The sequence below is a fragment of the Solanum stenotomum genome, chromosome 6 (assembly GCF_019186545.1).
Source record: "Solanum stenotomum isolate F172 chromosome 6, ASM1918654v1, whole genome shotgun sequence".
Taxonomy (NCBI): Eukaryota; Viridiplantae; Streptophyta; class Magnoliopsida; order Solanales; family Solanaceae; genus Solanum; species Solanum stenotomum.
Window position 1 is genome coordinate 47849344 of NC_064287.1, and position 17952 is coordinate 47867295.

Consider the following 17952-nt stretch of genomic DNA (forward strand, 5'->3'; position numbering starts at 1 on the left):
TAGCGTCTCGAAATGTGGTATATTCCTCACCACCTCGTCCAAATCCTCCTAGAGGCGTTTTTTAACTCCTCCTCTAAATCCACTTGCAACGCATAAGCACTAATCATGTTCAAAGTTGTGCTACGTGAATATATTATATGATCCTCCAACACTTGTTTTTTTTTTTAATTATTTAATTTAGGTTTAAAAACCTATGTTTTTTCAGTAAACCAAAAATAATCCCATTCTTTTTTTTCATCACCTGTTTTTAGCCTCTCGTCAATGATTCTTTCATTTTTTTAACCGGTTAATCACAGTATATTTTCTTTTTGGAACTAACTTTTTTTTGGTGCTTTGTACACAGACATTAATTTCTTGGTAGATGTTAATGAAAGGAAAAAGGATAGATATTCTAGAGATGTATCCTAGCTAGGGTATTGTCTTTTTTTAAAATTATGTGTTGTCTTTACAAATTTTTTTGACTTGGTTTTCTTTTTTCATACTTTTTTTAATTAGTGAAAATTCCAACTTCTAACACTACTTGCTCTGGAATTGCAACTCACATTAACGCAATGTGGATGCTAAATACTACAATGAAAGAGAATAAAAAGCATAATGGTTCAACAAGACATTATTGGATAAAGGTTGCTTCAGCTAGTATAAACCTGGTGTTATTACTACAAGAATATTGCAGCAATGAGCCAGTTACATTCTTATGATTTTGCCTAAACCTCCACCAAGTGAAGATTTAGTACAACTAGAAATGAAGGCATTAAATTTGCACCATGATGGTGAGCAGACCTGTAAAAACAAACATGCTTCCACCGAGGCATAAATTAACCAGCAATATTTAACTCTGTTCTTAAACCTCGCCACTTCAGGAGCCTTATTTCTGGATATCTGTGCAAGCAAATGAAAACAGTGAGCAACGTCAACACACTACTCGTCATTCTTTTTGGGAACAATTAGTGAAAAACAAGGATGGTACCTGAATGTTTCCCCAGTGAGGATACAGATTGTTGATGCCATTTTGATCAATGTTCTACATCTTCAGGAAGGATTGTTTTTCCTCTGTAAACATACTGCATCTCTTCCTTCCATGTCTGCAGTATATCAGACGTCATTTTATATTAGTTACTCTGATTTTCTACGAGCAACTTTCAGAGTTCCAACAACATTAACATCTTGCAAGTTATCATCTTAGCAGGATAAAAGATAAAAAGGAGCACAAGCAAAGCTTACCTCATGTCTGAAGGAAATCCTCGTATTGGGTACATTTGTTTTGTGAATATCGTTTCCTTGAGGACCTCTCTTGTAGTATTTATTGCCAAGCCAATGCCTCTGCAACATTTACCATAGGAAGTAAAATTAGCATTAGGGTTACTAACTGCTCTACAGAATACCCCTTTAACCATGAATAAGCTAAACCTCCTTCTCATCATCATATGTAAGGATGCAGTAAGTTGCATCTCAAGCACTTCCATTAACCTCTAAACCTATGTTACTTGAATTTCAATCACCGTCAACTTCCGGGCTAGGTAAATAAAATACAAGTTTCTCAGAGATGTGAAATTAGACAAAAGTGGAAACAAAATGAAGACATCAACGAAGTTCAAGAACCAGAATTATGAGAAACCACGGCTATAAAGTTATAATTACCAGTAAATTTGTGATTTTTCAGCCAAAGAAACAGTAATTAGGCCACACACAAGATTTCTAAGAGAGTTGCATATAAATTTGGCCTGAATGCTGTAATCGCTCACCTTGTCTGCATGATTGAATCCTGACTGATAGACTGAATTCCTAGCTATCTCACAAAGGTCACAAGAACTCAGCTTCCATACCTGAAAAATATAAGTTGGTTAAGGACATGTTGATATTTTACTGATTGGAAAAAAAAAATGGACTGACCTTAGCTGCAACACTGTATTCTTCCACAAGGGGCTCTTTTGTCAAGTGGATTTGCAAGGGATCATCAGTAGAGAGTGAGACGTTCATGCCACGGTGGAAGAACATAAGGAATGGGTTCCGATTATAGTCAAGGAAAAGTGAATTATTGCTCAGGGGAGACATTGCCAGTCCAACCTGAATAGTTTTACAGAAACGGTGACAATAAAGTGAATAGACAGGGGAAGGGGGAAAAAAAAAAAGGGAGGGGGGGGAGTAGTAAAATATGATTGCATCTCTGCATAGCTCAACATTACAAATGTAACATAATAATGAATCAAATCGTCAGATGGACCCAAATTTATGGGAAGTTAATTGTACATATAAAACAAGCTGCATATTGAATAAATAAAATGTAGTTGAATTGCACACCTACTGCTATCTTAGTGTATATCAATAAAAAAAATTATTAGATTTGTTCAAGAAAGTAGAGAAATATGATGAAGAAAGGTCCCAGGCCAAAGCTAGATGCAAAACTGCTGGTGAATGTGCAACAAAGTGGACATGCAATACAGCAAGAACAGTTGGGAGCTATTCTAGAGAAACATTTTCTTTTTCAAGTCTATGGATAAACTTGCTTACTCTATAATTTGACACCTCGATTGACAGCTTGTATACAACACTAGTACATTAAATTGCCCGTACGTTTTTCTTATCCTTTCTCCTCATAATGGTTCTCATTCCAGTGTGTGAATCCCTCTTTTACACCCTCTATATTTTGAAATTAATCATATTAGCAATGCTTCATAAACTTCAACAAGCACCCAAAAGGTCATTACAGCCCTTCCACTGTACGCATGTGTAATACAATCTTCCTTAGACCACCCTAAATGATTTAGTAATGTCATCTAATTGCAGGTAATTCAAAAATAGATCTAAACAAAGCTCACTGGCATAAATCAGTTAATGAGGTAAAGGTAATGAGGAGAAGTACCTGAGCAAGGTAGTAAAGATAATGCAGTACAGGGGTCTTCCGCAAATTGATTCCATGAGAAATGTTATGACATAAAAGAAATCCGGCAGCTAAATGATCAACATCACCCGCCTGTATTAACTTGAGAGCATAAATTTGGGGCACTTGTCTGTAACTAACTAAAAAAATCAGCTGAAGCGAACACTAACCTCCCCACAGTGTGGTCTTAATCTGATTGTTGGCAACCCTTTTGATTCGCGAAGCTAAGGACATAAGAAATAATAAGTACATAAGATATAATCTTGCTCTGGAAAGAAAGACAACAGTCCACACAATCTTTTAGAAAAGATGTTCTCTACCTTACACGGAGAAAAGGGCGATGGTAGACAGGAAGAAGCTCAATGTATGCTAGCAAACATAAATACTAAAAGAGGTTGATAAACATCACATGATAAAGTTGTAAAATTTCCTTCAAAAGTGGAGTTGTTTATTTTTTCAGCTTCTAGCTAAGATTGTTAAGGGAATTGTTGCACACAAACGAATTCTGTGGGTCTGGGGAGTAAAATTTCTTTTAGAACTCATGTGGGGGAAGTGGGAACTTCAGAGCATGTGTGGTTGAAGCAAAGAAAGCCTCAAGGCTCTTGGCCGCTGGTATCTTCGTTAGGTAGCCCATTATGAGCTTGACCTAAACTCCTAGTCTTTGTTAAGTTACTGAACAACCAACTTTAATTTGAAAGAACTTGATTGGAATTCTTTATCATGAAACTGTCCAGAAAATAAAAAAATATAAACATCTCTTGCACTATCAATTTAATGACAAGATTTATTCTATTTTCTTTTTTTCTTTTTTTTGATAACCAAGAAATCACTGAGGGAGACTGGCCACGGTCCGAAACCTGGTGGATAATTGATCGCCCCTCTTCTACCCTTCACCACTTAAATATCAAGCTTTGGTCAGTAGGATTCAAACCCGTGACATCTTGAACATTTATTCTTTTTATTGAGAAGGAATGAATAACACAGAATATAGTTTGCTCATGGACAAATTTGAAACAGAGAGAAAGAAGAATGAGAAAAGAGATGAAAAGAAAAAAGAGGATAATAAAATAGGACAAAGGATGCAGGTAATGTAGAGTGACCATCTGGGTATAGAATTGTTCTGTACATGCATTCACTAAATGTCTTAGTCAAATTGGATTCGAATTTCTCACTTATTTCTTGAGTTTTCAACAAGAAGAAGTTTTGGTATTAACTAAATTTATTCAATAGATTAAATCTGCATATGCTCCATCGTCGTTGCTAGGACAGTCACTTTCTTCAGTTCTGACTTTTGATTTTAAGGTACTTCAATTAAACCACCTACTGCTATAGATAATTTTTCTGGAACAAAATTAGGCAGCAAAGGAGGACAAAATTTGATGAGTACATTGCAAATGTAAGTCCTGCTAATATTTGGGATCGTGAAGCACCACTGACCTTGTTGAGTGTATACAAGTTTGCATAACAGTAATACGCATAATAAGAAAATGCTGGATTGAACTGATTTGTCCATTCATCAGGCTTCGGCATGTGCTTGGTAGGACGTCTCTCTGGTTTACTTTCATCATCTACCATGTCAAAACCTACTACCTGTCCGGGAAATAATAGAACTTTAGGCTACTTCAATTGGCTAAAATTTTCTAATACTATGCATGCACAGAATGTATTGAATAAATTGGTTCCTGTATGATGGCATTCTAGCAGTGAATAACAAGAAACATAGAAAAGGATGGCCGCCTTCATTAGAAAGAATAATCTACACATAAATGAAGATATAACATTAAAAACTAAAGTAGATTCAACTTGTTTCCTAGAAAAAGAAAACTACCGAAACTCAAAGCAAATGGTACCTATAATAATAATTATTGACAAGAAGAGGACAGATTAATAGTTTAAGATGACTAGGGATAATGCATTCAGAATAGTCAGGCCTCAAAGTTTCAGGGGACCCAGTCAGAGTTGGCAAATACTGGCACTTAAAAGCTAGCTTGCATTTAGCCTCACATCTGATAGGTGCATAAAACCCAAATAACAAAATGATATTGGTCTATCTCCGATAGGACTTGACAAATTTGGCCGTCAGTACAACTTTCGGTTATCAGAGAATATCAATCTGTTTTTCTTAACACATAGCGTATACAACTGTGTCTATAGAGGCGTAGAGGCAAATATTCATAGGCATTGCACAACCATAAGCACATTGCAGGCTGCACCTCGCTGACATCGGATAATTGCCCTCAGAAAAGTGAAAGTAGACTCTGAAGGGAACTAAGCTATTTCCAAACGGGTTGCAACTTTAGTTACAGAGGAATGATGAATGAAAAACAGTATCAGGAGAAAAAACCCAATAAGATGCACCAATGGGGATGCATTTATCTTCTTTCATATCCCTTGAAGGAAGACTCAGCAACATGTTCTCAATGGTTTTAATGGGTTATCAGCAGAAAAAGATTCTATCATATGGAAACACTCTAGAGATGGAAGCCTTTATGTTAACAAGCTATATATTAAGAAGGTGAATGAGTATCCAGGTGGTAAACTTGGCTCTTGGAAGCAGATTTGGAGGAACAAGGTGCCAACCAAGGTAAAGTGTTTCTCCTGGTTGGTTGCCAGAAGAGCATGCTCCACTCATGAGAAATTGAAAAGGAGGGGTTTCTATATTGCTTCTTGGTGCTCTCTCTGTAATGAGACTGAGGAAACCAACAACCATTTGTTCCTCCATTGCAAAGTGACAACACAATTGTGGAACCATTTTTTGGGACTAACACATACAGAATGGCTTATGCCTGAGCATACAGCAGATCTACTTAGTTGCTGGATCAGCAGAGGGGGGAGAAAATCTAAGAAAAAGTGGTGGAGTTTAATACCATCATGCATTTGGTGGTGTATTTGGAAAGAAAGAAATAGCACATACTATGATAACAAAGCTAATTCAATAGAGAAAGTCAAATGGAACTGCTTGACTACTTTTTATTTTTGGTGTAAAGAGGAAGGGATAGAAGAAGCTGCACAAATTTTGGATTTTATAGGCACTTTGTAATCTATTAGCCTTTTTTTTTTCTTTTGTTGGAAACCAATTTTTGGAGGTCTCCAGCATATCCTTAATGCTGATGAATACAACATTATCTTTATCAAAAAAAAAAAAGACTCAGCAACAAGAACTGCCAATTATCAACATCAAATATTACTTGTCAAACATTCTGTGGTCTGAAGAATTTCTAGACTCAAACAACGGACCTTTTGCCTAAAGCAGATATGGAGGAAAAGGATCAATATAATATCTAGCTCTTCTACACACACCTTGCTTATGATTTGTATCATGATTAGGGGAGAACTTCTTGGTTACGAGGTGTTCATCTAAGTGAGGGTGGATGGATGTTTTAAGGTATCTCATTTAATGATATTGTCAATGAAAGAGGTAAAAGTTCAAAAATAATGGCATTAAAGTGAGCTTTGAAGCAAAAAGGTTCCATCCAATTGAAAACAGTGTAGGAAAATGGTAATAGATTTTTTATGGACACTATGTAAAACCTTTGCCCAATTTTGAGGCATGAGAGACTATCAAAAACCTAAAATCAAAATGCAGAAAAAGATTTATTCAATGTTTCTGTTAGCAATAGTTGGCAGTGGGAGTGTTCACCGTTCAGTTTTTATTTTTTTAAAAAGAAAACCAATTAAGTCGTTTATTCAATCATTAAACCAAACCAATTAAATTGATGTTTTATCGCTTCGGTTTTTTAAAACACATTGCAGCCTCATCAAATTTCTTAGTCATAACTCCTATAGAGCCCATGAATCATGGTATTGTAGGTAAACACAATGGGCAACTGCCCATTGACAATCATGTCAGTAAATAGTTCCTTAGCTTTATCAAGTTCCCCAGCCACAACATATCACTAAATCAAAGGAACTAATAGTAAACTGGAACACATCCAGAATGGTCAAAACAAAATATGGTCTTACAGTGCATGTCACAGACTCCAAACAACAATTACAAGCTTATTTTAGTTTAAGGGTGGAGGTCCTAGAAGACAACAAAGGCAAATTAGATGAAGAAGTTTCTGAAAAGTTTGTTAGACAGGAACAACATCTAATCTAACTTTGAATTACTTGATCGACCAACAATGTATCCTATTTAATATTTATAGGACTGTTAACATTGCCAACCTCCGAAAAAGAAACTGTCACCTGAAAGTCAGAAGTAGTTTTCAGACCATCTCTAAAGGACCCAATAGTAATTATTCTAATTGATGCATCATGGATGATTTCATGGCTATATTAAACTAAGCACTTTACCAATGCAGTTTAGCTGTTAAGCAAGCAATTGCCACAACATACATTTGGGCACATGAGATGCATGTATACTTATCCCAAGAAATAGAAATCACAGAGAACCACATAAGTCATACAGGAAAACCAAAAATACATATATGTACTTCCATAGCTGCACTCATTAAAACTCTTGTTCCCAAGATTCATATTGAAAGGTTGCAGTAATCCCTAATGGGTTTCTTGCAGGTCCATATCAAATGTTATCTTGGACAAACTTCATGGAAAACAATTTGTGGCAGATAAGAACAAATTTTTTTTAGATTAAAGTAAGAAATGAGGGGCAAAGGAAATGCTGTTTATTGGCTGCAGTGCACAAAATTGAAGTCGACAGATTATAAAAGAGAAATCAGAAAATTTCAAAATATAGCTTTGGTGTTTAGGGTAAACAACGTAACTATAAAAGATTAGAAAAGAAACATACCTGCATTAAGAACAGATGCAAATGAGGATGAGACTTTGGATCAACTGTGACCTCAAATAGTGGAATGAACACATTATCTAGAATATTCTGGAAGGACGTGACAGTTCCCATACTCCTGTACACATTGTATAACCGAGGGAGCTGCAAAGTGTAAAAGTGAGAAATGCATCATATATCCATAAGCAAATATAATGACATAATCACTGAAAGGATCTAAATTAACTAGGAGAATTGATTTTGTGATTAACTATTACATTCAAGTAGAACTTAGAACTTGCTGCCCTAAGACGTAAACTAGAAGCACATGGGCAGAGCAGCAGCCCCATCATTTATCCACCAAACATCCGCTTACTTTCCTCCTTACCTCTTCCTCTTTCCCTCACCCAGATTCCCATATGGGAAAGGAAAGTTTATCTCATTCAGCATTTAAAGTCTATTTTGGTGCTCACTTTATCAAGCAAATTCCTAAATATTCCAACATCATGTCTGAACCAATCAAACCGACACCAAATACTAAGCAAACCATGCTCTCAGTTAGTCACCATTACCATGCTACCAGCATCAACCATTGGGTCCTCCACTTAAGCACTTCATAAATAGCTTATACTTTAAAAAAATATCAATGCCATCTAGAAAAACTTCTAGAATATGCCCAACCCACCTAACACATTTCTATATTGAAACGTGAGGACAGAAATGTGTAACAAATAGGAGAGTCTTCAAAGCAAGGGATGGATCTGGCAGTGATATGGAGAGCAATGTGTCCGCAAGGCAAAATAGGAAAGAAAAAGTGATGGGAGGTCCTATACATGTTTATGCAAGTATTCGTAGCTAAGAATTCTCTAACTTTTTAGAAATGTGTAATCCTCATGTAATTTATCATATTTGTGTAGGTGATGAAGGTGGTAAGGACAGTAGCCCAAATGAAAAGCAAACCAAGTTAACATAGTAGCGATAGGGTGCTATCAATTTTACAATTTATTCTCCAGCCATCAATCTCTTTTTCATGTGATAGCAATACGCATTCAGTGGCATACACAGAATTTTTAGGAAACAGTGTCGACTTTTAGGGAAGGAATGATAAAATTTCAATTATCATCATAGATATAAGTAGGTTATATTATTAAGTTGGAACAGCTCTTGAGTTCAACTCTATTTAACCACAATTTTAAGCTTAAGTAAGATATATTTTGCAAAAAATATGCTTTGATTGGGGTTTGAACCCCCAACCTCAAACAACAAAATCTGCCAGCAAACCAATGCACCAGCTAATAAGTTTTATCACATAGGGTCATTTTGTTATATACTTAGTAAAATTTTCTGAGGAAGGGATGTCGCTTGACACCCCTTCGCTCAACGTAAAAACGCTCTTGTAGGCATTAGCACGTCATGAAATGGGCCAGAAACGGAAGAGAATCACCAATATAATACTGTGATAACGATAAACATGCACCAAAATAACAGAGAACACAAGCCTATTGCAACCACAACAAATGGAAGTGGAGAAGAATGGCCAATAGTGGATAGTGATGTATCATAAAAAAAGAAGCTTCTGAAATTAAATTGTCTTGGTAATAAGGAGTAAGTCAAGAAAAATTTGAATTTCGGACATCATATTCAATCAAGTAGATCGTGACCTAACTTCAAAGGTGTCAAAACTCCAAATCTACGGTGAACAATATTGTTCTATACAACTTTCAAAAGTTCTAACAATTCAAATTTAAAATTTTGAACTAATATTTTCACTATAAAATAAGCATTCAATATTCACCCATTACTTCAATATACTGCTAGTAGAATAAAAAGGTCAACATCTTAAGCTCTGTGTCCAGTCAAATAAGAGAATATAAAATGAAAAAAAGGCTTAATTTACACAAATATTACATGATCAGCATAACACCCACCTGAATCAACCATACTGCATTTTGGCTATAAAGTTCATTGTTCACAAACCAGCTAGCCAGTGTATCCCATTCACTTTGTTTCCTTCCATAGATGGAGATTCTGTATTCAGCCAACTGTTCAAGAAGAAAGGATTGTCATACATTAAAACGGCAAATTGTCCCCATACTGAACTATGAAAGAAGTACTCCGCAAATAAGGTGTATATTAACAATCAGAGCCTAGAATAAAAAAACAGGAGACAAATGCTAATGTGATAGCTACATGTTATATCTTAAAAGTATCATTAAGTACCCATAGGTCATATTTGAAGCAGGTTTCACTCTTGAGGGCTACAAACTGCCTAAGCCAATCAAACGGCATTCTCACAAGTTGCAAGAACTACAGTCACATGCAGCAAGCAATTTAAACATAAAAAAAAAGTAGCCAAGCGTGTTCCTAGAGGTCAATGAAACTGGGATGGACCATGAGAGACTGGGACTCATACCCCAGTAGATGCAAAAGAGGGGGGAAAAAAAAAAGAGGAGAAGAAAGAAGTAGTAGTTTGGTGGTTTTTCTATTCATATTTCTAAACCTTGGTGGATAGAGTTATTTGCGAGGTAGAAGGTACCCTGAACACCCCGTAATCAAAAAAATCTTAAGATACAAACAAAACTAAAGATTTTTCTAATCACAAAAAACAAACAATAATTTCCAATCAGCATGAAGCTCCAGGAAAATTCCCGGATAAACAAGAAGTTGCACATCAACAGATTGACAATTATGAATCTGGTACTTCTGAGTACAGCAACAAAATTAGACTTCGATAACAGAACCAATTTCTCATGAACAGCTTGTCATGGCAAAGAGATAAAGATTGGAGCAAATATTCAGTCAGCAGAAGTCATATATTTGCAAACAACAGTTGAATCATACACCATTCCAGAAAAGAAGCCATTTGTGTCAAATTCTCCCTGTCTAGTTAATTATCCTAATCTAACTTTGACAGTCAACTTGTTTCAAGTTTGGTCATCCAATCCGTTCAACAAGTTGTTGTTAGATGTGGGAATCACACTTCAATGAGGCATAATTGCAGCAGTTTGGGCTCTTGCAAATGGTATGCTCTTATTAGGTCAAGTTCAAATCAAGACAATCAGAGCACAAATTATCCTTTCAAAATCAATGACAGTAAGCTCTCCCATATACAAGGTCAAGCGAAGTAAGATTTTTAGTAGTCTCACAGCATTTAACGTAATATTCTTCTATTTATCAAGAAGTATGTAGAGTTGATCGTTGTTCAGTAATTTCAGGAAAACTGGGGCAACAACTGAATGAGTAAAATGGTATTGTATTCAGCTTTTAAAAAAATATACACATTTCATGTTAGGAATAAAGAGTTGCACATGCTTAAGTCGTCACAATACTGATTAAGGTATGTTGTTGTACCTGGTATTTGCTTGCTTCAAGATCTTGCAAGACTTCCTTAGTGACTTCAGCCAAGAAGCGTCCTGAATAAGACAATATTTTGAAAACGAAGAAATTTATTGTGGACTGTTACCGAAAGAATAATTAGGTGTCATCAAGCAACTGTCAACAAAAAAGAAAGTGCAGCTTTAACAGTATGGTAACAGTTGCTTTGATGGAGGTTCCAAATAAAATTACTCGCTGCAGAGATTTTTAATTGAACAAAATTTAAAGTTAACTGCTGCAGAATGTGTTCAATGGAAACCAAATAAAATTCATATCATATGCTTTATTTATGACAGTTGTGTTACAGGAGTTTCAGGATAAAATTGAAGAAAATAAGTTAGAACTGTGATGTCAAATGACAACTCTGTAGGATAGGTAATTCACTGTTAGAAGTTGTGTTTTCAAGGAACACACCTTGGATAAGGTTGTCTTGCTTTAGAAAGATTTCTCTGAGTCTGCTTTGTCCACAAGGATTATATTTGAGATTGAATTTGTCAAACCGGTGAAATGTACTCTTATCAGCATGTACGTCCAATAGATCAACATTCATATCATACCTGCAAATAAAGTGCTTAGAAGAGAAAGAATAAATAGTGGACCTCCCACCCTGGGCACAGATAGCAGAATATTAGAACTTATGCAGAAAAACGAAAGAGAGCAGGGGGAGATTGATGCAAACCCTGTCAAGTCCAAACTCTCAAAGACTTCCTTCAGTGTAAGATATTGTCCATCCCGAAATATGACTACCTGTTTAGCGAAGACTCATGTGATTAAGACCAAAAGATTAGGCATGCCTATATACCCACAGAAATCTGCAAGTGAAAGCATATTCCCTGGAAGCAATAATTTTCCTACCTCGTCAGGTTCTTTTCTCAGTTTCGACTTGATGAACCGCAGAAGATGCTTCTGATTCATGCAAGCAGAATGATGCACATGAGTATCAACCTTTCTGATATTGTAAAAATCACGATGAGGTGCACTTTTTTGAGCCAGAAATTCCCGATCAGCATTTACGAGCAAATGGAGGCGAAATTTCTGTACCATATCAAGAAAATGCTATGAAAAAAACAAGAGAATTAACAGGTGGTACAATATCAAGAAAATGTACGATATCAACAAAATTGGACAAAGGGGGGAAATTAAAGAGAATTGCCAAACCCATCACCTCCTCGAGAAATCTCAAACGATGATGACAATAAGAACGAACATTTCCTACAGCCATTACTTTGAGGACATGGTGCATATCAGTGAAAAATGTTGTTGCGCTAGCAACAGGGAACAGCTCTTCCGTATCTACAACATGCAAGGTAAGACGTAAAGATCCCATGAAGAAGGCAGACAAGAATTAATGATGAAACAGTGTCAAACTACTACATCCAATCAAATGTGCTCCACTTTTGAAACCAAACATACCGTTTTCACTAGCATAAACACGTACAACTCCGTCCTCCATCTTAAAATGGTGCTGCGTGCAATCCAAGAAGTATTATTATTAGAAATTGTGCTTGAGACAACATCCATTCTTTGAGATACTGAGAATACGGCAACCTAAAAATCAAACCCTTTACGGTCATAAATGAGTTGAGGATCACAACTCACAGAAGATGCTTCTGAGTGGCCAAAGCTAAATGGATCATGTTTCTTATCTGACGCTTTTGATTCACTTATTGTCTCTTTCATCCATGGAGCAACTTCTTCCCTGTAAACATACTTCTCTCTCAAATCTAAACATTCACGGATCAACTTCAGTACTTCTTCCTCCTCGACGTTTCCAGGATCTGCAGAAGAAATGATAGCAATTGAAAGAATAATATTAAGTATGACTAAGATCACAATAACACAAAAACCTTCTTAAATTTGAGAGATCTCACTAATAGTAGTTGACACATCCCTCATTAGTTTACCACATAATATTGCATGAGAATACATCATAACAACCGACCACCCCCTCCCAAATTTATGTTTTTGTGCACCAAGCCATGTAACAAATGCATTTATATGTTGCCTAAATTGTTTATGACTTGTTGGTATGAGTCCCGAGGGGGCTCGGGCTTGTTCGGATCAGTTTAGAATTGGACATGGTACAACAGTGATCACAGAGAGCAAGTCTGCAAACACGGAAAAGAGGAATCTGAGGAATCGAGGATGCAGGATTGACAACTTCGTGATCGCAATGTAAGACCTTGGCTTACAGAGCCTCATCCACAATTGCAAAGCAGGGACTGTGATGGCGACAAGAGCCCGGCTCATCTGACTCCACAATAGTAGCAGGGGTTCCGCGATCACATAAACCCTGGTATGTATATTAAGAGCAATGGGACAGACAACTTCTCTTCACAAATCAGAGTTCTGAGCTACAAATTTGAGTTATTCTAGGAGAGGTAATCACTAATTAGCCAAAGGTAACAATTCTAATTCATTTTTAGAGCTCATTACATGATATGTGTGGATTTTTGCATCCAAATCAAGAGGATTAATGGGTGAAATTCTAGTATTGAGCTCCAAGGGTCATTTGGTGGCTGGTTAGAGTTATGTGGTGATCAGTAATGCAGGGATTAATTATGCGGGGTTAGTTATTTCATCTTTTACCCAGCATAAAATGATATATAAATTCCCTCATACATGTATTAGTTATGCAGAAAAAAAAAAACATGAACCTAATATTGTGACACCAATGCTATGTTTTATGTGGAAAAAACCAACCAAACATCATATAACTTATGCTAGATTCTATGTGGGGATCATTTTTTTTCTTTTGATGAAGAAATAAATTTCATTAGAGAAGGGCAAAAGCTAGCCCGTACACAGAAGTATACCAAAAATAGAAAACCTTACAAGAGGACATGGTTTTCTATATATAACACCCACCCATCTGTACATGTAGGAATCCTATGGGTGCACCAAACAGAAACAAGGGGAAATAGGCTATCCCTCAAAAGCTCTTCTATTCCTCTCTCGCCATATGATCCACATAAGTGCTAGAGCAGCGACATCCCATTCCCTACATCTTCTCCTACCTCTTCTAAATGCCTGATTTCCTTGGCAATGTATAAAGTTTTGTTAGTTTTATTACATGAATAACTCCTCTCTAACCCGCAACCAACCGACTCCTAAATTCCTGAAGTAGAAAACTAAAGATTTGAACCAGTTACTACAAATTGAAACATTATCATATATTTGGACTCACTGGACTACTCGTAATCTGTAAACTATTGGGTCACGGGGTTGACCAAGTTTGCTAATTGGGTTGACTTTGATCGTGGATTATATTTTCAAAATGGGTACAATAGATTGGTATAACACTATTAAACATCCTTTTGCATTGATCGGGACACTTTGAGGATAAACAACGTGGAAAAGAACTCATGGTAAGTTAAGATTTGACTTCTAAAAGGGTTTTGTCCTAAAAATATAAGCATATAGGGATTACTTGAACTATATGTTATGACTATGGGGGGTCACATGCCACAGTTCAGTTACTCATTCACATTGTATATGCAAATATGACCATTGAGCATGTCTAATACATGGTTCCAATTTCCAACATAGTTATTGGGCATTTTATTACATGGCTTGAGATCAATATTTTAGTATGATAGATACATGGCTCCATTGCATGTGGACGGGATCCTCCCTCATGAGTCAATAACCATGGAGGACCCTTTGGGAGTGACACGCCTTTGATGCATTTCTTACATGTACCCCTGCAGTGCTCATTTCAGTTCATGATGTTAATTATATTCGTGTTTGATGTTACCTGACATGACTAATATGATTTGTGAGTTACAATGTATGATGTTATATACTGTAGGATGCAAATTCGTTATGTATTGTACTATTCACTATTTTGTAAAGTCTCGCCACAGCCCTTTTTGGTGGTGGCCTGGTGGGATATATGACTCACTGCTCTTATCTTTCTTTTGTTTCAAAGACATAATCGAGTACCAGTGGGTTACATGGTTGATCATAATCAAGACTTGATAGTTCATGATGTTTTGATGGGATCTCAACTCCAAACCACTCTCATAGGGGTCGTTTGGTTGGGAACAAGTTATCCTGGAATTAATTATCCCGGGATAAGTTATCCCACCATGTATATGGGATAACTTATCCCATCACTATTGTATAAAAGGTGGGATAAATAATCCAAGGACTATCTAATACCTCCAACCAAACGCAGGATAAAATAATCCTACATTTTATCCCGAGATTATTATACTTTATACCTCACACCAAACGACTCCTTAAAGCTAGAAGTTTACTTATGATGTTGGTTAATTTAACCCCTGTATTTAGCACTGGACAATTTCTAGACTTGTACTAGTTTGAAGATTGTACAGGAGCTAACAACTTTTGCTTATGCTCTCTGCAATCCCTTTTGCCTATTCTGTAATTCCGCATCTGCTTGATGCTTTTTAATGAAATGTCTTACTTCATCAAAAATAAATAAAAAATCAAGACTTGATAGTTGTTCCAGTGGTGAACCAACCATTATCGCTCTGTGATACCTAGGATATCTTCAGGTTGTCCTTTCTATTTCAGGTTGTCGGGTTATGACCCATTTGTACTTTTAGATACTCCCAAGTCAGTTGATGGGCTTAGGCCTTAGTTGTTTAGATATGTAGACCGGGTTATTGTGTTGGCTAATACACAACTGTTGTTGGATTATACAACAATTTTGGCTTAAATGTTTATGAATGCGTGATATATGTTAAAGCACGGGTAGCTTGACAAGTAGTTGCAGCATGTTGGTGTCAGATAAGGATTATTGGGATTTCGGGTTGAGACAATGATAGTTGTGCATTGGATAATCAGATGTATTACGAATTATACATGTTTCACCTTGATTATCAAGGAAAATAATTTATTATGAGATATTCATAAGCAACACTTGCTAGAGGATGGTCTTCTAAAACCCGTAGAGAACAAGAAGATGAGAATACCATGCGTTGTAGCAGGCAGGGGCAAAATGTTGTTGAAGAAACTGGGATCATTTTCCACAATGTGCATAGATGCTTTGTCTACCTCTCCAACATCATGATCAATGTTAGATCTTGCCTCAGGTACGGCCGTTTTATGCTGAAGATGAATATGACTTTCAGTCAAGGCAGAAACAGAAAATTCTTCTTCGGTTGGACCGATATCCTACAAAGTAATGGGAGCAAAAGAAGTGACTTCATGAGCGATTTCAGTTTTAAAATATCTAATTGTCCTAATCTTAAAACCATAGTGGCTGGTGGGAAGATAGCAATCCGATGCAGCTGAACTACCTTAAGTCAATAAGCTGAATAAAATAATCATCAAATGTTTGTGAAACTAATGACATGCAATTTAACATTTGATCGGTCGAGATGAGAGACTCTAAATATCCACTGCAGGAAGAAATAATAAGTATAATGCTCAGAAGCTTTGAGAAATTGGAGAGAATGCTAGGGTGATTGGAAGCAGCACATATAGCAATTTGGTCAGGATGACATATACCATATGCAGTCTTTTCTTTCTCTTCCTCTTGTATTCGTTTAGCAAATACATTAAACAATTCTCATCATCATGCACTGATGCACACATGCTACACAATATAGAGAATAATTTGACATTCTTATTTTCTCCATTATTTTAACCACATGAAACACACACCTGAGACACTACCTAAATTCAGAGAGTTAGAAACAAACTTAATGCTTTGATACAACACCAATGATATACTCCTTGAATACACTCAGTACCTCATTGTCATTGTGGTTCTTTCTGAATAAAATTACTTAACCTATAAAAAACACTACTCCTATAAATCCAGTGAAGTGTAACTTCACATTCATTTACCTAGAACTTCAGGCTTTATTAATCAACATTAAATGTCAGTAATTAAATATTTAAATGTTAAAACACCATTGGGTGTAAGGAAGAGAAAGTTAGATGAGATTATATTCAGATATGCATATATGTCCATACATATGGCAAAAGCTTGTCAGAATTCACATTTGAGCAGTTCAAAAATTTTACATTTTCGTAAGAGTAAACAACATCCTCTGCTGCAACATCAAACTCGCCTTTGTCGTCATTAGAGTTGCCAACACCTTCAACTACAGAATCAGCTGAAAGTTTCGAAGTCATTGGCTTCCCAACAGATTCCACTCGCATTGTCGGATTCAAGCTACTCACAACTCTTTCTTCACCTGCAATATGACAAAGTATGGAATATATAATGAATACTCACAAATCTATCTTCACCTCAAATATGACCTGTCTCAATCCATCTCATCCCAACATATTCTCATAATATTACGTATTGTGATTATTGTAAAAAATCCATCATAAATTAACTAGTCTTATACTGGCTATCAATCACACAAATAAAATTCAAAAACTCTTGAGTTCAAAGCACGTACCACTCTTGCTTTTGTTTCGAGGAGAAAATGAAGTTGAAGGAACCAAATTAAGTCTCCCCATGGAATTCGACGATAGTATCTTATCAGTCCGATTTAAACTCGAATCCTCATGCATCCACTCATTCGATACACGAACATTAGGCATTGACGACGAAACTCTGTAACTTCCCAACACATTACCATCATTATCATCATAATCATCATCATCATCAATATTATCAATCGAAGTCGATAAGTTACTGGTGTACACATTCCTAGTGTTAACATTTTCAATCTCATCTTCATTGAAATCAAACTCTTCCGGTTCGGAATCGGAAATAGGGAGACTGTGTCGACGTTTCCGGCGAAGCTTGATGAGGCGGTCGAGAACTTCGTCGACGCTGTATTTATGGAGGTAGACGGCGGCAATAGCCATTACGGAAGCTCCGAAGAATGCTGCTATGGCGAGGTGCATTTGAGAAGCTGATGGGCGTAACATTTTTTGGTTTGTTGAAGCAAGCAAGTGAGAATTTGTGGGAGTGCTTAGCGTTTTGGGTTTTATAGGGTTTCACTTCCTGAGGTTTATGTTAAGTTAACCTGGC

At 36.4% G+C, this 17952-nt stretch overlaps 1 protein-coding gene across 1 annotated transcript; it reads right to left on the reverse strand.

Moving 5' to 3' along the window:
- Positions 1 to 967: 967 nt before the first annotated feature.
- LOC125867650 (probable AMP deaminase) lies at positions 968 to 17952 on the reverse strand. Its single transcript, XM_049548208.1, has 19 exons — positions 17372 to 17952; positions 16986 to 17158; positions 15926 to 16127; positions 12582 to 12760; positions 12396 to 12447; positions 12148 to 12275; positions 11838 to 12017; positions 11662 to 11729; positions 11397 to 11539; positions 10959 to 11020; positions 9536 to 9649; positions 7632 to 7772; positions 4316 to 4468; positions 3049 to 3102; positions 2861 to 2971; positions 1891 to 2064; positions 1743 to 1823; positions 1222 to 1320; positions 968 to 1082 (listed from the first exon to the last, which is right to left on the reverse strand). Exons 1-19 carry the CDS (start codon positions 17847 to 17849, stop codon positions 1014 to 1016), a joined length of 2661 nt encoding a protein of 886 aa, XP_049404165.1. The 5' UTR covers positions 17850 to 17952; the 3' UTR covers positions 968 to 1013.

Coding starts and splice junctions, on each gene's coding strand:
- LOC125867650 (XM_049548208.1), bottom strand. CDS start 17,849: ATGTTACGCCCATCAGCTTCTCAAATGCACCTCGCCATAGCAGCATTC. Junction 12,276..12,395: donor TGTTTATGCTAGTGAAAACG/GTATGTTTGGTT, acceptor TGCATGTTGTAG/ATACGGAAGAGCTGTTCCCT. Junction 2,972..3,048: donor TAAGACCACACTGTGGGGAG/GTTAGTGTTCGC, acceptor AAGTTAATACAG/GCGGGTGATGTTGATCATTT.